General features: G+C 41.2%; 1 protein-coding gene across 4 annotated transcripts in view; it reads right to left on the reverse strand.

Annotated features, from left to right (window-relative positions):
• Positions 1–6,475: 6,475 nt before the first annotated feature.
• TTLL11 (tubulin tyrosine ligase like 11) overlaps positions 6,476–21,474 on the reverse strand; it is a 114,255-nt gene continuing 99,256 nt past the window's right edge. For all 4 annotated transcript variants that reach the window (XM_084650251.1, XM_084650252.1, XM_084650250.1 and 1 more), the window contains one exon: positions 6,476–9,430. In XM_084650251.1, coding sequence (XP_084506377.1) covers positions 9,141–9,430 — 290 coding nt within the window. In that variant the 3' untranslated portion in view covers positions 6,476–9,140. The remainder of the gene's footprint in view (positions 9,431–21,474) is intronic.

A 21,474-nucleotide genomic window follows, 5' to 3' on the forward strand; every position in this document is an offset into this window, starting at 1 on the left:
ACATGACGACATGCGTGCTGCTGTTATAGCTGGCTACCTTGTACCAGGCATTCTAAAAGATGGCTCCTAAATATTTAATATATAGATCATTACCCAGAAATGTATCTTATCAATGATTCATAATCTATGTATATTACACAAAGCCTGTTTTCCTACTTCAGAAAAATTAAAGCACTAAACATTCAATGATTCATTCATATCAAGGATAAAATATAGCACAACTCTCTATGCAATAACAGAATCAATATCTTAAATAGATCAAAATATCCACAGCAATAAAGTGCAACATTTTACAAACACAGTGGTACAAACAATAATGACATTTATTGTTTCAGGACCAAGTGAGGAGAGCAAATAGCACTTTAGTTTTGAATTGGTAAGTGATCATTTTGAGTTGATTCAGGTCCCTGTAGTTTACACTTGGGTTAATAAATGCAAACATTTTAGTATGTGTCATTGGCAGTGCCAACATGACAACTGCAAAGGCGGAGAGGGTTCTGGCCCTCTTCTGTTTTCTGCCTGGCATCCTGAACCATAAAGGAGTAGGCTCAGCACAACTTCAGTGCCAGGTTGTGCCCTTTTGATTTTAAGCCCCTACTGCTTTGAACTGCTGCGTACAGACACTCTGCCTCCTGTCAGCCAGAGACTGGAACTACTGACTTGGTGGGAAGAAGCTATGAACAGTTAACAGAGGCACAAGGGCTGCAGCACTCTTAAGAAATTCCCCTCTCCTTCCATATCATGCAACGATCTTTCTGGGTATTGTTGCCCTCAGACCCACCTGTAAAACCACAGCCTGCAATCGTGTTCAGAGACACATTCTGAGTTGTCTCCACTCCACACTACACTGATATGTCAATTATTTTAATCTCTGCTGATGACCTTAAGATGACACAAATATTTGCATTCATTACGAGAGGCCCATTGCTGCAGCATCTGGACCGATTGAAGATTAACTCAGTGAAGCCAAACATTTGGCTGAATTCTATTTCTATTACAGTATTTGCAATAGAATTACTTCAGCGATTAGTCTGTAAAATCGGGGGGGCATGTACCTTGGCCTCATGTGTTTGATGAAGCGTCCTGGATGTGTCGTGCTCCAGAAGCAATAACTATTTGGTGGTGTCTCCGTCGGACGGAGCAGAACACCTCTTTTTGGTTTCACTTCCTATCAAGTGGTTCTCAGTGTTAGAAACGTAAATGAAAGACAGAATTGCATCATTACCATTTCCAATTTTTTTTCCAAAGTAACAATAATCAGCTCCCTCAGCTCAACTCTGCGCTCGGATGCGCACAGTGAAGTCAAAGGTAGTTGCACACAGAGTTATAGATGAGATTTTGCTTTATAGGCGCAGACAGCCTGTTTATCAGCAGTACCACACTCCTTAGAGGCCAGCACAGAAAGCACTGCCATTGCCAAGCAGCCTTTAAAGGCCAGGGAGAAGAGGGCTCCAGAACTTTCAGCACAATACTCAGCAGAAATGGTTACTTATTGTACCGGTGGTTCTTCGAGCTGTGATGCAAATGTGCATTCCATTACCCACCCTTCATCCCCTCTGCACCAGAGTCTCATCTCGTGGGCATTCAGTGCGGAGGAAGGGAGGGGGGCCGGGTGGCGCTGCCTCATCCAGCCCGGGGGGTATGGCCTGTAGCATCTCTGTGGGTACTTCTAGGCAAAATTCTCCAGCTCCGGTGCGCGTACACACCTAACTGGGATACACAGCTGCATCTGCTCGAAGAACCACCCCTGGCTCTTGGTGCGGGTGTTTGTAGTCAAGGAGAACTTTACAACTTCCAAACAGCACAACTTGTCAGAGCAACAACAGCACCCCAAGCCCACCAAGCTGGGCGTTATTAGAAACAGCAGCACTGTCTGGCAGAGTCGTATGATGAGACAACATCCTTAGCCAACTTGAAAACAACTTTGACACTAAGATGCTTCCATTAATTTCAGGGTTTCATGATGTTTCCAAGACTCTCACTTACTTTATGTATTAAATTAGGATATTCGGCTCAGGTCTGGAATTTAATGTGTCATACACTCTGATGTGTTTTTATGATAACCAAAATACACTATTATTGCTGTTCTTTTAAAAGACTAGGGAGCAGCACCGTACTTACTGCCTCAGCTAATATCTTATCCTTAAAAAACTACCTGCCAAGGAATCTCCCAGCCTGGCGTTATTCAAGGCAAGACTAGACAGAAAACCAACTGGATTTTGGTAGAAATCTAACAATGTATCTGGTTGCAGGGTGAAGTGTAGATGGGGTTTTAATGCATCTACTCTACCTTTCAACTGTAGCTCTGTAGATTTAAAATAAATTGCGCTGTGCCATTTACTGAGAGGTCCCTTCGGTAAATTTGATTCAAGACATTAGCTAAAAAGATTAGATTTGATTTATTTTATCCCTTATGTTAATTATAACCAGGCAGATATTCACTTTCAAAGGTTAAAAAACCAAAGCCATTCTCACTGGGTGGAAAAAATGCACATGGTGTGAAAACCAGAGCCTGCGAATTGTACAGCTCCAGTCAGTAGCAGCACCAAGGACAGTTACAACTTGGCCTCACTTGGGTTGGCTGGGAGGTTGGTCAGGGGTCTCTCTCCAGTAAGGCAGGACTGGATTTAATGATGACGTAGGCATTCCTGTGCAATGAAGCTCTAAGAAAGCCCACCCCCTGGAAAGCAAAGCACTATATTCTAAACACAGGAAAAGACAGAGCTCATCTGCTAAGGACAATTGATCAGGTTTTGTGTTAATGAGCAGAAAGGTAGGAGAGGAGTCCAGCTCTCGGCTTGAAGGGCTTGCACTAACTGAATAAAGCCACAGCTAAGCTCCATCATCTAATCAACAGCTGCTCAGTTCAATAGGATGGATGATAGCTTACCAAGCTGTGACATAGTTACATCGGTACAAATGGTTCAGTTGCACCAGGGCCCACAAGGGTCCGGAGGAGCACTCAGATCTAGCTGTATACATGTACCCCTATTCATGTCACTGGCAGAAGTTCAGCTGTGACCCACCACAGTGGAAAAGGGCTGCTGGAGGAGAGCAGGTCAGGGACAGGGGGACAGCTGGGATTGGGGGCCCCTCCAGCTAGGGCAACTTCAAGCATGACCAGTCAGCAAAGATGCACAGAGAAGGTGTGTGTGTGGGGGGGGTGTCACAGCGACGAGGGATGTGAGGGGGGGAAGGGGCGGATATGGGAGATGTGCCCCCCACTTCTAGACATGGAGCCCCAGGTAAAAGCATTGACCATTTTGAGGCAGAACTGGCTGAGCTAGGAGGCTGGACTAGAGCTGTGGAGGATGGGGGAAGGGAGTTGGAGTGGCGTTTGGGGGTTTCTGGATCAGAGCTGGGGGCATGGGTGGAATAGGGGGCTGGAGTGGGGCTGGAGCAAACAAAGGGGGTAACTGGGGGAAGGCTTTGGGGGCCTGAAATGAGAGTGAGAGGTAGCTCAGGGAAGCAGAAGGTAAGGACTGATTGGATTGGGGCTGAGGGAGTTGGGGGCTGGACTGATGAAGGCTGGAGGTGGGCTGAGAGAGAGCTTGTGGGGCTCAGAACTGCAGGGTTATGGGAGAGCTGGCAATCTGAAGGAGGGCTGTGAGGGAAGCTAAGCAGGGTAATATCTGGAAGCTGAACGGTCACTGTCCAACAGACATAACAATTGCTAGTGAGGAAACATGGAACAAGGTCAGACAGTGATGAACACAGGCTTGATTTTTCCATATGGTGTTTTCATGAATGAGTGGAAAGATTTCCGTGGTAACCAGTCTAATAAAATACATCCAAGTACCAGTCTCTCCCTAGGATGAGTCATCAGGATTTACTGATTAACATCAGGACATTAGTATTCATATCCTGAATTAAACCTCTCTGGTCATTTTTTTTTTTTTTTTTGCAGACTGCACTAGCCCAAGGATTATGAAAAATTCATTTTGCTTTGGACTCTAAATAAGTTTCAGAAGAAATTGCCAGAAATGGAGGATGGGGCAGAGAGGGAATGTGACTTTGCCATTAAGTCCCCAAAGAACAGCCCTGTTCTATATATTCTCTACAGGGAATAATATGTCATGCAGTTTCTCAGTTGTATAAATACATGGACTTTGGGTTACAAATGTGTTGACTATTCTACAACGCATTTTTTGTCTTTGAAAATTGGAGGCAAATCAGCTATATCACATAAGCAAGAAATAGATACAAGCTATGAAAAATCTATATTACATCCATCAGAGCAAATAAAGAGTGGCAATATATAGAGACCCCCTCGTCTGAGTTTATTACAAACTGCAGTCTTCTATCTTACCTAGATAGAGAACTGTTATGAGATGAGACAAATGGATATTTCAGGGCATGGATTGTACCACTTGAAAGATCAAAGAAAAGGCACTCACATTCATAACATTTCAAATCCAACTCTTATACAAGACTATCTTTATAGGACATCAATCACAAGATGAGAGAAACTGTACGCTATTTTCTAGTAACACACTGCCAATCGCAAGACAAATGCCAGATGCCACAGAATGAGAAGCAACCATTTTTCAACTAGTGAATGTCTTCAAATATATTACAATAAAAGTGTGAAAAAAGATCCTTTCAGCTTCATCTGTTTTGACAGACGCCAAAACTTGGAGCATGGCATTTTATCTTCATACTGCAATAATCTTTATGAAACTTAAACAAGGCTGAGGATGGTGGCTTCAGCCTAAAATTACACTCTTCACTGCACAATACACAAAACATTTCAAGCAGTCTGGCCATTGCAGGAGAAAAGATCTGCCTTTAAAAAAGGAGAGGACAAGTCTGAGAAGATAAAAGTACTGCGCCATCTGACATTAACATGGTCCAGTTCATATTGTTTCTAATTGGCCTAGTTTGTCTTCTCACTGCACTCTGCAGTACCACTACTGACTACCATTAGTAGGAAGTTATAGGCTGCATGCAGCTTTTCTCCAATCAAGAGCATAAACTCTAAATTTTGCTTGTGTAAATTCATATAGCCCATTATATTAAACAGGTGTCAAGCTGCTAAATCCTCCACTGCAGCGGAAATGTATCCCCAAAGGTCATGTTCAGAGGAAACATAAAATCTTGTGTAATCTCGGGTATTTCTAATATGCCCATCACTGCAGTATCTGATTTTCTGCATGCCTTAAAACTGGAAGCAGTAACTTTTCTGTTAAAATGCATGTGAAATCAAAATATACTGTACTCTTTTGGGCTTTTCATTGTCCTAAAGGACAGCAGGTTAGAGGATAGGATGTGTAGGTCCGAAGGGAGACAGAAAAAACAGTCTGACACCACTGATGTCGTTACAGCCCATTGCATGAAGGCAAAATCTGAAATATTTAGGAAAAGGGGATATATTATTTTGGAAAGCCCTCAGGTACCACGATGAAGGGTGGGATATAAAACCTAGAGAGAGAGAAACTGTCCCAAATCATCTGGTCCAAAACCAAAGATTGTTATACAATTTTCCCAAGACATTCCGCTTGTCTTTAAAATAGGGTGTGCAGATTTTCCTGCCTCTTTCTCTTATTCTAGAACTAACATCTCCTCTACTGCAGTCAATGCAAAAGCCGATCTCCCCTCTCCATTTGTGTTGCCCTACAGTAGGCTTCCTCTGTGGTGCCCTGAGGAATATCCATGGAGTACAGGATCATGTACGGTATTTCATTGTGTAACATCTTGTGTAGAACTTCAGCACCACAGAACTCCATTTGGGAGAACACCCTAATGATGGTGACCTTAGTGATGTTTAACAGAACTCTGAAACATCAAGCGGTAGTCGAATACCAGTGTAAAGATCACCACTATCAGTCTGACACTGAAGTATTATCGTTCTCACCCCTCTGTTTAGGGGACAAGCGCATGGGTCCCAGGGTTCTCGCTGTGTTGCCTGGGAGACGATCCGCTATGCAGACTACATACAATTTCATTAAATATCACAATAAAGACAGTGGGTCAAATCCTGTCTTTAGCAACACTCACTGCAACCCCATGTAGGCTTAAGTGGGACTTAACTGATGTCCAAGCTTTTTGCTAGCATGCTGCACGTGAAGGAATGAATTCACCTGATTACCTCTGACAATTGAGAGAGATGAGATAGGTGAGTTAATATCTTTTACTGGAGCAATTTCCAATAAAAGCTATTACCTCAACTACCATGTCTCTCTCAGCACCCGGGACCCACACAGCTACACCACCATTTTGGAAATTCTAAGATTTTCCGTTTTCTTTCTTTACTAAACCATAACCATTTTTTAATGAAAACACCTCTTAAAATTCCTCTTTTTTTGCTTGATTATTGAGTTACCTCAATCCTATAATAAAGAGGAAACATCAAATTTCAAAATTCTGAAATTTAATCAAAGATCAAGTTTCACAGCAAAAACTGCTGAAATTTTAATTTCAAAACATACCATTCAAAATCTTTTTTGCAAATAGCAACAATTTTGGTAATAAAATCCAGTAGATAATTACTAACATTTTTCTGAAATTTACTGAAAAATAGGTAATTTTATAACAGACCTGCTTGCAGAATTTTGCAGTAACCGTGCAAAATTTGGCCCATCCTATCTTAGATCCTTGAACAACACCTGCCACCACAGTATCGGAGCACCTCACCATCTTTACTGTATTTATCCGCACATTATCCCTGTAAGGTAGGACAGTGCTATTATTGCTGTATTACAGATGGGAAAATGAGGCACAGACAAAGTGACTTGCCCAGGATCTCTGAGAAAGTCAGTGGCAGAGTACGGAATTGAACCCAGGCCACTCAAGTCCCAGAATGCCTTAAACACTAAGCCATACTTCCTCCTCTTCATGTCCTGTAACTATGCTAGCTCGGTGACAGCATGGACAGCTTTCAAATTAGCCCTGGTTCTTGAATTCTAAGGAATAAAAGAAAGGATTTTTTCCTGCAGCCATTTGGGTAAGTGCATTACCATTAGCTGCAATTATATAATGGAAGCTTCCTTGTCAACCGTACCGAAGTTCTAAGTGTTAAAGTCTTGCTGAGGCTAGCCCCCCAATAAGGTCAATGGGAGTGCAGACGAGTGGGTCCCACAACTTCTGTCCTATGAAATAGGAGTAAACTATATAATTGTGTTTAAAAAGAAATCTAGTAACATAATCCAGCAAGGATTACTGTGTTCTCTTGTACATCTTTGTTCTAATACATATTTTTTAAAGAGAAATTTGAGGACATATGCAAAGGTACGGCTCTAGGGACCATTCCCGGTCCAAAAATGATAGCAAAAATATCCAATATGCAATTTGTCTAGCTTTTTACTGTTAAATCCATTAGTTACAGTAACAGACACTTGAAAAACTAGCTCAGCACAGTTTGGTGCTGTACTGTGACAGAATATTAATGACGGCATTGAATGCTGGCCAAAACATTCTACAAATACAGAGAAAATATGTACAGTAGCTGTTCAAATAATTATTAAAATAAAAAACAAAGTATGGAATTGCTCCTATCTGCAGAGCACAGTTACAGGGTAACACGCAGTGGCAGAGAGAGCTAGTGCTCATGCAGTAAATAAAGCACTAAACTGTAATGAACAATTCTAGTTGTTTTCCTCTCCAAAGGACCAAACAAGAGAATTACCTTCATTTTAATTTGCAGTCTGGCCCCAGAGCATTGCTCTTTTTTATTGCTGTAATGGTGCCCAGATGCCTTGAAAGCCTCTCAATCAGATGGAGCTACACCGATCTACACCCACTAGGACCTGACCTAGATCTTAATGAATTCAGAGGTCTGCCATAATACTAAAATAAAGGCGTAACTAAGGGCCTAATCCAAACTAATGGAAGTCTTCCATTGACTTCAACAGACTTTGCTTTCAGGCCCTATGGGCCTGACTCTACATGATGCTAAGTGCCCTCAACTCCCAACCCAATGGGAGTGAAGAGTGCTGTGCCCTGAATTCAAACTCAGACTCTCACAGAGGCTTTCAGGCAAGAATGCCCTCATACTTGTCCCAGAAGATGAAATGCTTGGATCAATCCAAATTTCTTTATTAATTGTGTTGGACCATGGGAAATTGGAGATCTCAATGGCGGGGTCCTCAGCCATTCAAGGCCATGAAGATCATAACCAGCAACTTGGGATCTGATCCTGCCAACTGTGACTCACCGAGGCCTGACCCAAAGGCCACTTAAGCCCCACTGACTTCCTGGGGCTTTAGGTCTGGCTCCTAGGCCCTGACCCTGACCCTGAAAAGAGAACAATGTTGGGGTGAGCCTTTGCAGTTCTCTTGCAGGATCAGTGCTCATCACTCCATGTGTATGCAGTCCTGCTGAAGTACCACCTATCAGTTTAGTGAACTTAATGGAGCTGGTTTTGGATATATGGGTGAGCAGGATTGGTAGCCATTTTAACCTTTTCTTTTGACATATAACAGCAGTTGGAGTAACAAAGGCTGTGTACAAAGAGCTGGGTCCCAAAAGCAGTCATGATTTCAGCGCTTTAGGATTGACTTTTTAAAAAATCCAATATGTAGCTGCTGGCACCCAACAGACAAAATCTGTATTAATACACACAAAACAAAATACAGTTAAACACTCATAAAAGAGAGACAAAGCCTAAAATGTGATCAAATGCATAATTTTCACTTTTAGTTTTTAAAAAAGCACAAAATTTATAAATGCCAGTTTGCATCTCCTTACTTGATTTCAAAACAATGTCCAGAACACACAGTGCAGCTCAAAAACTATGTTGCTCATGTTGCAGAAATTGGCTTCTCCTAAGACATTACTGAGGCTGAAATTCCTTCCGTGAGGTTGCTCCTCTCAGTCAGTGCTACCAACCCCATGATGCCAGTTATCGTAACATTGCATTTTTGCCCCTTTGTCTTCATAAATGATTTTCTATAAACTCTGAATAAAAGGTGCAGTTTGTCATTTCAGCTATCTTGTATGTCCACTGGGGAAATAATAAACAGCCATTTCCACTGAGAGTCATTACGTGGAAGGGGAAGTTTGCAACACAGTCATTTCTGAAGAGCATAAATGAGGGAAAGCTGTAATAAATAACGGTGACTGTCAGATGGAAGAACTCAAGAGCATGTATTCAGGGATCAGTTTCCAGCCCTGTCATTGTCTTTTTTCCTTGATAGCGCCCATCAAGACCGATAATTTCTATAATCTGTAAGTTTATTGGCAGCAGTCATGCGGTTCAGAAGAGGCACATGAGTAGCTGGGGTGAGGTGGAGTCCATCTGGCTGACAGGTAACCAGTGCTGCTCGGCGTTCCGTTATTCCTCGGCTGCAAACCAGGCGCTTCTCATCAAGGATGGCTAGATGGTATTCACAGAAATCAATCAATGATGCCACTTGCTCATGAAGTGGGAGTGACTTGTATCTTCTTTGAGCCAGGCAAAAGAAAGCTTCTACGAAGGCTTGCAAGCACATCCCTTCAAATAAGAAGAGAGTTTATATTAGAATCGTGGCACAGACTTCTCTCACATGCTGTAGTCTTGTAATCTAATATGTCTCATTTCTATACCCCTGTTCATCCCAAAGACTGGAAGTGAATGTACACACACACACTCTCTCTCTCTCTCTCTCTCTCGCTATTAGTTAACTCCTTTTTAATTCAAGAAGCAACTGCCTAGAATGGTCACAAGCAAAATACCCATCCTTTGCCCTTCAAAGACCAAAATGAGACATTTTCCTTGTATTTGACACATTAATCAAACAGCTCAAAGATTTAAAAGAAGTGTCCCAGAATAGCAAACATGCCCAAATTGGGTTATAGATGGGTGACATTCCTGAAAGTAGAACCTATTCATAGGGATATGCTGTGATCTCTACAAGCATCAGTCTGACCTGATATTCTGGCATCTGGAGGTAAATGGCTACAGGAACTACTGATTCTAAGAGGTTGTGAAATTGAATTGACACAAGATCAGCCCCGATTCTTGTCGCTTCAGACATTACATTGAAATTGAGTCTGACACATACATGCTGAGCTCCAGAGAATATAATCTGCCCAAGGAAAAAACAAGTCATATTTGCAACTGAAGTGTGTCATTTTAAACTTTGCCTTCTTAGCAATTGGACTAAACCAAAAATCTCAGATCTGAATATAATCCAGATTTCTGGGTGTTTCTGTTTATGGCTCTGTAAACCTGGTCCCATTAATGGGTGCCCTCAGAAATGTACAAGTGAGTTATCCTAAACTTCCTATCCTCTTTGCTGACACTGCCCTTTCCAGCTAGCCATATCTGGCCTTTCTGCTGAGATGCCCGCTAAGGCTACCAATTAGTGACAGTCCTGGTAGTGGTGTTGGCAATGTGGACACTTTTCCACTAGGAACTGGACTGTGACTCACCAACTCGTTTCACATAGGTCACCAAACAGCCATCAGATGGTAACAACTTGGTCTCTACTGACCTAGGTTGGATTCGAACTGGCACCTGGAAGTGAAAGGCTCAATGTTCCATCATCACTCCTCTCAGCAACTCAGTCCCTCCATTTTTTTTGAAATTTACATTCTGTTGTTGCACATGCAAAAGCAGAACTTTCCAGTCCACAATTCTTTGCAGCTGCTTTTCCTTTCCAACTAAAGGAGGCCACAAATGGGAGGTTGGGGCCTGGCTGGCCACACAGTACTTCACAGGCCAAGTGCAAAGACTGGAACCTGCACTGTGGGCACAGATGGGATATTCAGCTCATGGCACCTAAGTGCTCGGATGAGTTCTCTGCAGCAGCTTTTTGGCCTACTTTGGCTTTTCTAAAGTCTCTTTCTCCAGGGAAAGCTGCTCCTGCTATGGTTTTGCATTTTTTAGATGTTTGCTGTCAGTCCTTACTGCACTAAGGACTGGTACTTTGACTTGAATGTTCTTCATTAAGGGATTGCAGATGAATACTCAGATTCTCTCTCCTTCCCAACAGCAGCCCTTAGCTCCTGCTGCCTTCTTCACCCTGCCTTGGTAAGACTAAACATTCAGCTGAAACACCAGCGCTAACTCCCCTGCTTTGATGAGAGGTGCCCTGAGATCTTTAACAAACAGAAGGGGTTAGGAGCTCAGGTTTCTCCCTCCTCCAGGAGATGGCACCTCCAGCCACACACACAGCATAGAATGCACACAGAACCCCTTACTGGGTCACCATCACCACTGCCTCCAAAAAGCTGGGTTCTCCTTTAGGTCTCCTATCCAAGTACTAACTCCCACCCCTTCTTACATTTGTACGATGGTAAATTCATATCCCAAGGTGGGACAGACGAAGGCACACAGCAGATTGATCATAGGCACCTCAGTTATTCTAAAGGACTGGCTCCCCTAGTCGGCTCCAAGAAAAGAGTCTGCTAAAATTACTTGTGGGAGGATGAGTTCCACTCCTTTTTCTACATATGTCCCAGGTGAGTGTGTAATTTTACTGACATCAGGAAAGAGAATCTGCTTAACCTGAACAGAGCCCTCTAGCACAGATGATCTGTTTCAATTGTAGGAAACCCAAGCTCTTGGAGTGTGCAATAAGGGAAAGCAGAGCAATGGCAAAGATTCCTCTGCAAAGTTCAGCTTCCCTGATTCCCCGCAAACAACCCGTAGAGAAGCCAGACACTGCAGAACCGGACTTCTAAGGTGTCCTCTGATTGTATCACATTAACAGCATGTTACAATGGCCAGGGGAAAGGGTAGCAGCACATAATGCTAATTCCTGCATTTTGGAACCTTGCCGTAATACCCTATTTAATTAAGGACCTATGCACCACTGTACCTTTGTAGAATGTCAGCAACAAGGAGCTGTCATATCTGGTTTGCATCTTAACTGGCTCACCCAGTTAGAGCACACACTTAAGGGGATTATTTTAAGATAAGATGCTGAGGGGTTTTTTTAAAACTCAATTTAGGTTTAATTGATGCTGCAAGAAAAAACATCTTTTTAAAAATTACCGTTACAGTCTGAAGTATAATTTCTCTTAACTAAGACGGCAATTGGGGTCACTTACAAGCTCCGTGGTAAAACAGCTTGGAAAGAAATTGTTGGGTTATCTGAACGCAGCAGCTGCCAGCTCAGTACATTATTTTATCAGTCATGGGGAGCTATCATGTGGGGAAAGGGCCAATTCGCTAGCACACACATTTCCCCCCATAAGTGACACTCATGCAGAGTATTTAATGGGAAAAGGTAAAAGCTGCTGTTTTACAATAACAGAAACAGCTATGGCGTGATTTACAGTTGGAAGTGGGCCAAATTCAAAGCCAAATTGCCACAGATCGCTCAGGAAGATTATTATGTACAGATATATCACATTCCATTTTTATTTTTCCCAGAAAATTTCTGGTTCACTGTAACCCTAAACAAATCTGGTAAGTCTCGAATGCTGAAATGCTGGGCTTGACGGTTCACCTGCCTGTGATTCTGTTGCTAATACAGTTCAGTCAACTCATCTCAAATAAAAGACTCGGTCCCACAGTGAAATTCTAAGGGGAAGTCTGCACATTTTCTGTATGATTCCTCTCTGTAGAAACACCACCACCCTCCCTCTGCAGAGACAGTACTTTGAGCACCTGGAAACCTCATTACTGTTTTGTCATTGTAAAAATAAGGGGGTTCCTAACGTAGCTATACCAAGTACAGTGCAGCGATTCAGACATTATTAAACATCTGATGACTACTATCTTATTTTCAACATGCATTCAATTTTCCCCTCTGATATTAAGACTACATTTGTTCCCTCTATCACTCCTTTGAGCAATATATTTTATATATTCCCCCATGTGCCTGATGTGTATGTCATCTGTTATATATAAGGCTAATATATAGTATAGTTTATCTTCTGATAAACTAGGTAAAATAATACTTGTCTAAGGGTGCAGGTTTCATTACCATCTGTGAAGCATTTTTAGATCTTCAGCAGGATCTAAGTATTTTTACAGGTGTGATATCTGGCCACATTCTAGCAAATTACCATTGTGTATCATTGAGACACTTGGTGTTTATGTAGGAGAGAGATAAGAGCCATTTTGTAGAAATAAAACACTGATAAATTATGGAAGGGAATTCTCAGCTGGAGTGATTTTTTATTATTCTACCGCTTTGTTCCTTAAAAAAAGAAAAAAGTACATGCACATGTATATGTGTATAATTAGAATGACTCTATATGTGTGCGTGTGGAGAGGGGTTGTTTGTTTTCGATTGGAGGTGTTGGTTTTGTTGTTCTAAGTACACTGGGTTTAGGTCTTAGTTGAAAGATACTAGCCTGACAGCTCTTTAGTTTATTATAAAGCGAGCATTTGAGTCTAAACTAACACCACCTAACTGATATAGTGCTTTTCATCAGTAGAGTTCAAAGTGCCTCACATCCTTAGTGTATTTATCCTCATCACAACCCCCCTGTGAGACACGGCAGTGCTATTATCTCCCTGGTTCGGATGGGAACTAAGGCACAAGTGACTTACAAGCTTAGTGACTTACCCAAGTCACAAATGGAGTCCGTGGCAGAGTCGGGACTGAATCTGGGTCTCCCAGGACCTAGGCTAGTTCCAAACCACGGATCCTTCCTTTCTGATTCATAGGGCAAGTGCTGTACAACAGGCAGTGGCAATGCAAGCTTCCCTCAAACACCCCACTGTGACTTAATTCTCACCTTGAAACACCACCTTTGTCACTGTGAAGGCATTAGGTCTCTATGGTCATTCCATCCATAAAAATAGCGAGAAGTCCTTAGCGGTGCCCCAAGGACTCCACGTTATTTTTGCTGATACAGACTAACATGGCTACCTCTCTGAAACCTGATTCCATCCCTAGTTTTACAGCTATAGCTGCCAACAATGGCAATGGTATTTTTTGAGATGGGGACATCTGTCCAGTAAAAAACACCAGACTTATTTCACAAAAGCAACTAAGCAGCTGTCAGAAACATATAGCCTTATTTTCTCATTGGAATGTGATAGCAATTTTAGAGTTTAAGTTATAACACTTGATATATTTAAGCCATTACTGCAACAAGAAAATCACCTCTGAACTCTATCTTGACAAATTAGTGTGTCTCAGGTTTACGCATGTGAACGGAGCAAGTATGGAGATCATTATCCACTAAAGCAGGCTAGTGAAACTAACTATCAGACAGCAGTATGCTTTCTTCATTTCATTAAATGACAGACAAGCCAACTCACTAAGAATGGTGATTAGCAAACTGAGGCTGGTCCAGACCGAAAGGTCAGCCTAGACTCCCATTAAACAATGTAATTTATATTTCACCAGAATACAGACACACATTGCCTAGAGTATTGCTAATTTACCTGAAGATGTCACAGCATCAACTCATCGTTCGTTGTGATTGTCTCATGGAACTTTGGCTGTGTAGAATACGATTGACTGCTCATGAAACGTTTTTAAAATGTATTACGCAGAAGTGGTTTGTTAGTTATGGAAACATATTTTGTGGCATTCTTTATTTATTGAGGAAGGCAAACCTTGTCTCCCACTAATAAAAAAGGGTGGCAAGACCGTTAACAGATAAAGTGATCTTAGATATTTCTATTTAAAGAGTGTTAACTGCAAATGTAAAAGTACTGTAACTATTTTATCAGACAGTAATAGACTGAATGTTAAGTGTTTACTGAAATCAGTGGATTTTGCAGAGATGTAAAATAGGTCCCAAAGGCTTTTACATAAACATCGACTTCTACCCCGTGAATGAATCAAGATTTGCTAACAGGTTCTTAACACAATCTCAACGAAATGTAATAGTAAAAAAAAAAAAAAAAAAATCCAATGAATCAAAGTCTGCCTTAAAAAGTTACAATAGTGTCCTGATCTTGACCTAAGATTTCATAGCATGGCTTTAATCCAATTATAAGGTACCTATGGGACATATTTAAAAGAATGATTAGTAAACATACCTCAGGCACATTACATATATACTAGACTACAATACCTTCAAATAATGAGTTTGTAACACTAAACCATATATTTAAAGGCTAGGTAAATTAAATGATTCATTACCTTAATATTGTCCTGCCATATTGTACAGCACACAAAGCAAAGTCTCATTTCAAGAAAGCACTTAAACATGTGCTTAACTCAGTCCGTGCTTAAGTCAAGCAAGTGTTTAAGTAACATTTCTGAATATGGATACTTTCCTGAACTGGGGCCTGACTGATTAATATATTAATTCCATGTTGTAAGATGCTCTTATCTGTGCAAGTTTGTGTCCCGCACTGTGAATACTACCAGCAAATTACAGCATATTATATACTTATTAATCTGCTGATTATACAAGTAAAGTAATCACAGATGTGTTTTCCCAGAGAGGTATCAATATAACACCCACCTTAGTGCAACAAAGCAATAGTTGCAGAAAATAAGACTCTATAGCGTAATCATTTACATGAGGTTGGCCTCCATGATATACCAAAGCTTTTGATGATTTAGAATCTACTCTGTGACTAATTAAATATGCCATTCCTTTCTTCATATAGCACAAGATGGCAAATCCAATGAGCAGCAATTCTGCATACACTCCCCTCCCACACTATCTATACGCAGCAGCTCTTTATACATTGCCCTCCTCCACCCATGCACAGGGATTTGAGGCAGGCAACAGAACTGTACTGTAAAGTCCCAAAATGGCATCATGTGGCTTTCAGTTATGGCTGAGTATTACAATTGGCTGTAGTGCAAAGTGTTGGGCTGGCTATTTTAATACCAGCATAAGAGGAAGACAGTAGACAGCAGGGGATCCCTTGATTTTCTCCATTTGAGCCTCATGCTCAGATGCCAAGGTGATGGGTGCCATATAAATGCTCATGATAATAATAATAATACTTTGAAGGTACATAAGAGCAAGCAGCTTTGTTTCCTATTTTACAGAGCTTAATCCAGACAAGAATTAATGGAAGAAAACTACTGTCTATCTCTAGTAGCCAAACCTTCTCATAAACAAATCATTTTCTTTGGTGACCTCAGGAAAATATGTAATGCAATTTGCGTTAAATAGCAGAAAATGCAGCCATCGTAATAGCATCTCCACTGTCCGATATTGCAAAGTCATTTAATGGTGCAGCAGTAATTTGCTGAGCATTAAGTACAAAATTGTAAATTAATTAATTTGGAAAACTAATTTTGCAAAGATTTTTTGAGGAAAAAACCCTCCTTTATGCTTAAAAATAGAAAATGTTAAAACCAAAGTCAACCCAATGATTTATGTGTGTGCACTCATCTCTAGTCCCATGGGTTATCAATGTGTACTCAAATCTATTATTACCATTGCTCACCGTGGGGAAAAAAGTAATTACATAAAAGAAAGTCTACCCTTTAGTGGGAGCAAAAGATAAGTGCCATACTCTGGAAAGAGGAAAATGCTGAGATTTCAGTTAGCTTGTTTTCCTTTGAAAGGAAGTAACAAAAACACCATTATATAAGCAGAGGGAGTAAACACATAGCAACCCTTAGAATAGGCACAAGTCAGCTAAATACAATGGCCCATTTTTAAGACTGAACAATAGGATTTATACTGCAGACATCTGTGTGGTGTATTGGAGACTTTTGTTTAGGGGAGATGAAACCACTTTTAAGATCTATGTATAAAGCCACAAAAAGCATCAGGTGAATAGTATACTGAGCATGTTAATATACCACTATTTAGAATATATGTCTTTCAAAGAATTCTATAAAAAGAACGAGGAGGACTTGTGGCACCTTAGAGACTAACAAATTTATTTGGGCATAAGCTTTCCTGGGCTAAAACCTACTTCATCAGATGCATAGACTGGAAAATACAGTAGGAAGATATAGATATATATAGATATAGATATATACACACTGAGAACATGAAAAGATGGGGGTTGCCTTACCAACTCTAACAAGAAATCAACTGTCACTTTAATTGATTTAATTAAAGTGACAATTGATTTGTCTCGTTAGAGTTGGTAAGGCAACTCCCATCTTTCCATGTTCTCTCTGTGTGTGTGTGTGTGTGTGTATATATATATACATACATACACACACACACACACACACACACACACACACCTTCCTACTGTATTTTCCACTCCATGCATCTGATGAAGTGGGTTTTAGCTCATGAAAGCTTATGCCCAAATAAATTTGTTAGTCTTTAAGGTGCCACAAGTACTCCTCGTTCTTTTTGCTGATACAGACTAACACTGGCTACCACTCTGAAAAGAATTCTATGGGACAGCTTATACAGAAAGTCCTTGAGCTTGAGAAATGGAGTTTGTATTGACTCCTGCCCAGCTGGCATCAGACTCTGTACCTTTCATTGGAGACCCTCAAACCTATCATTGTTATTCATTATTTATACTGCCCTCATCAGGACGAGGGCCCTATTGTATTGGGTGCTTTACAAACACAGAGAAGACACAGTGCCTGTCCCAAAAAGCTTGCAAACTAAGAAAACAGAATATATAGCAACATACAAAGGGCAGGTGAAATTTGGACATTAAACTCTGGTAGATTTCTTTTAATGAGTTAAGCAAAGGATTAAACTTCACATGCCCACTGTGTGGAAGGTAAATATTAATACTCTCATTTTACAGACCACTAGACTGTGGTACGGAGAGGCTAAGTGACTTGCCAAAGGTCACACAGCAAATCAGTGATGAAGCCAGGAATAAACCCTCGTACCCTAACAAACATTTTTCATTTGGCTTTTGGATTCAAGGGGTTCAGCGTTGTTCTTTCGGAAACATCCTGTTTGCAGTCTTTGCCCTGGGGTTGTTCTGACTCCCTTTCAGCTGCCATATTTTTTATTTAAACAAAAATTCCAGGTGAGCAATTTCTAATTTGCCTGACAGAGACTGTTCAACAGAAGGTGAAGTCTAAGTGGCAGAATGCCCTGGCAAACTCCACTCCACACTTGAGCTCTCCTCTCATCGCACTCACTCTCTTGGATTAGTGCTTTCTCATCTCTCACTGAGAAGTGGGAACCTGTAAATATTTCGTTATTACAAGCTCTTCCATTTCTTCAGCCTAGAGTGGCCCTACTAATTCCCCTTCTCTAAAGCCGACTCTCGTGGATTGTGTCTGGAAAGTCATTGGGCCATGGAAACAGATGCAATTCTCACGAAGTTTCTCAGCCAAATTGGGAACTTATTTAAAATGTGGTTTAAAATCACAAGTTGGATGTAAAGAAGTTCTAAAGTGGGTTTTAATGACAAAGCAGCCTAACTCTGACTGATGGTATTTGGTGGGTATGCACAAATAGTCAGAATTCCAGGTAGGGGGGTGGTAGTAGCAAAACAACCAACTCAGGGGAGAGAATACGATAAAATTGGCTTCCTGCTCCATATTATTGCTGTTATTTGACACTGAGGTTAGCATTCTACAAAACACAAGCATCAAGACTGTTGCTGTAACCAAGGCCCTACAGACTACAAGACAAGACACAGAAAGATAAGAGGCCCTGGGAGAGCCAGAGGAAGGAGTGTACGGTTTATCTCTTGATCCAGTCCTTTTCTGTGTGTGCCATATGGACCTCATGGAAGAAGTGGGTCTGTAGAAGAGATCAAAATGAGGAAGGGCTTTCCATGCACTAGGCCAGAATAGTAGAAGGCATGAAGGCAAAGGGGGAGAAGGAAATTATGTAGAGTGTAGAGTATCAACACCCTCCCACCACTTTGAATGAGAGTCTCAGTAATTCTACAAAAAGAAAAGGAGTACTTGTGGCACCTTAGAGACTAACAAATTTATTTGAGCATAAGCTTTTGTGAGCTACAGCTCACTTCATCGGATGCATTCACACTCACTAGGCTGATACAAGTTGTTCTGCTTTGCCATTTACATCCATTTTAGGATTAGTTTGTACCTGATGCGGAATTTATGCTGTGGCTTACATCCTAACTGACTTTGGCCCACTGCCCTTCGTGGCTGCCTTCTCTGCGAGCTCCCTGAGGTACAAAACCAAATGGGCAGACGTCCCCCAGGTGCTCTGCACTTTTGTTTCTCAGCAGACACTGCAGATATACCACAAACCCTGGAACATGACTGATGAGGAGAGCTTACATCTAATAACTGCCTTGGCATGGCTAGTTTCACAAAATTTGTTTGCTTTATTTGCCTATGTGCAGTTAGGGGTCCCAAACCCCTTTGGTTGACAATACTGTCATTCACATTTCCACTTCCTAATACAAAAGTTACATGAGGATATTATAAACCCAAGCCTTTCACATTTTTAATAAAAATGACAATTAGATTGGCTCACAAGCAGCAGAGAAGCTATTTAGAGCTACCTATTGTTCAGTTTCATCAGGGTCCCGAGTACATATTAAAACTCTAATAGAGAAAAAAGTCATTTTTAAAATAAATGTCATTGTTTTCTAAATGTGCGGGTTTTAATTTGCCTTTTAACACTCTTGCTTCCTTTATGGGTCCTAGGTGGGAGTCTGTTTAGCTCTGGCTCCCCTCCATGCAGGTTTATCTTCATTCAGACAAGTATCAGACATAAGGAGTTTATTCTTCCCTTGTTGTGTGCACATAAGTTTCATTAAGCTTATTGGAAATTCTATGAATGCATAAAGAGGCCCCTTTAGAGCTTCAAAAGAGACTTGTGAGATATACCAAAAACTAGTCTACTGTATGTGGTTGGTATGTAGAGTAAGACAAAGTATAAAGCTGATACTAGTGGGAACAAAGGTAGCAATCTAGTATAAATATTTTAGGTCCAACTTTTCTGCCCCTGCAAAGCTGAGGGGAACTGTATTCTTAGATCACAAGCTTTTTGGGACAGGGATTGTGACTTTATAGGAGATTATACAGCACATAACACTATCAGGCTCCAATTCTGTTGGGAGCTTCTAGGCACTATCACAGTATAAATGTTTAATAAGAGTAATACATAGTAATAATACTCTGCTTTAGATAAGGGAATTCTGCAGAGCAAGGAACAAAATCCTCACTGCTAAAGCACAAGTAAAGAAAAGAAGATGACAGGGCATTAGTTGGGAAAAGTACCAGACTGGCCAAGACGGTCAAGAGTGACTAATGATTTTTGGGCGTCCAACCTGAGACACCCAAGAGGGGCCAGATTTCCCCAGTGTCCTAAGAATCTACTCTAAGTCTCAAATTGGGCGCCCAAAATCATTAGTCACTTTGGAATAGTTTGACCTCTAGTCCTATTTATCCACACACAGTCCAATGCAAGCTTGTCAAGATAGAGTAGACTGGGAAAGACTGAATGGTCCATTTTAATTACAATAATGTACCACGAAATCCCCTACTTTGAAGGGCTAAACCCCATTAGTACCTTAGAAGTGAAAGGTTCCATATCCCATTATCATTCTCCTGCATTATCAAGCCCTCACGGCTTTAGGACTAAACTCGGAACCATTATAAGCAATTGCATCTCCACAGTCTTCAGTAAGTAGCATCTGCTTCCATGAGAACTGAACTAGCCCTTAAGGCCCAGCCAGAACAATGTGAAGAGACTAAACAAATATTCTTATTATTTAATAAAATGGCGGCTCCCCAAGCTTCCAGTCAGGACTGGGAGGGCTCACGGTACTGGACACTGGACATGCTCACAGACAGTAACTCCCCTTTCCCCAAGCAGCTGACATCTAAGCAGACAAGAAACACAGGAAGGGGAGTGAGGGAGCCAATTAAATGGATGTCTTTTTAGGGACACTTGTTGGGGAGGTGCTAGTTTTCTAACTATATAGATAAATCAGGACTTTCCCCAGCTGCCCTCAGCCTAGCCACTAAACATTTGCTGATTTCTTGAAGACATCATGGCAGAAGTGGGTCTTGAGAAGGGATAGGACACAGGAGAGGGTAGCAGTGTAACTGATCATTGTCATGCATAAAGGGTGTCACCTGGGGAAGTGTGAAGGCAGTGGTGAGCAGAGCAGACAAGTGGCAACTGAGGCTGGCATAACCAACAGAGCCCAGAGGATGAGGCAGCAACACAAGAAGAGAACAGATTGGTTAAGTAGGAAGAGACAGAATTAAGACAAGAAGCTTGAACCTGGGTAAGTGGTAAAGGGGGTGTCAAAAGCTGATCTGCATTTTGTGTGGGCCAAGGAGGGAAATGGAGGTGTGAGGGAAGCCAGAGAGGAGGAGGATGTTGCTAGCTGGAGTGTACAGAAAAATAAATCTCTCCCCCATCTCCTTGTTCTGGTCAGCAAAACACAGAGAAACACTGAGAAACAAACCAACAATCTGTGCTAACACAACTACACGAGTAGACTGGACAGATTTTGCTTATACACAGTAATTTACGATGCAAACAAAACATGAAAAACTAATCCAGAATTAACAATGGGCCAGATGGTAATGCTAGTTTGAAGCAATAAACATGAAAAACAGCTTCCTTCTGCTACTACTAATCAATTTCCCTATTTAATAATGCAATCAAAAAAGGCATGTTTCTGCTACCACACATATTCAGCATTAGAGATGGGGTTTCTTTTTCTGTTCTCTTCTTCTTTGCTTAATCCAGCAGCAAAATTTCAGAACTCATTTAAAACATGAGAACTCTTAGCCC

The sequence above is a fragment of the Lepidochelys olivacea genome (genome assembly GCF_965140295.1).
Source record: "Lepidochelys olivacea isolate rLepOli2 genome assembly, chromosome: 16".
NCBI lineage: Eukaryota > Metazoa > Chordata > Testudines > Cheloniidae > Lepidochelys > Lepidochelys olivacea.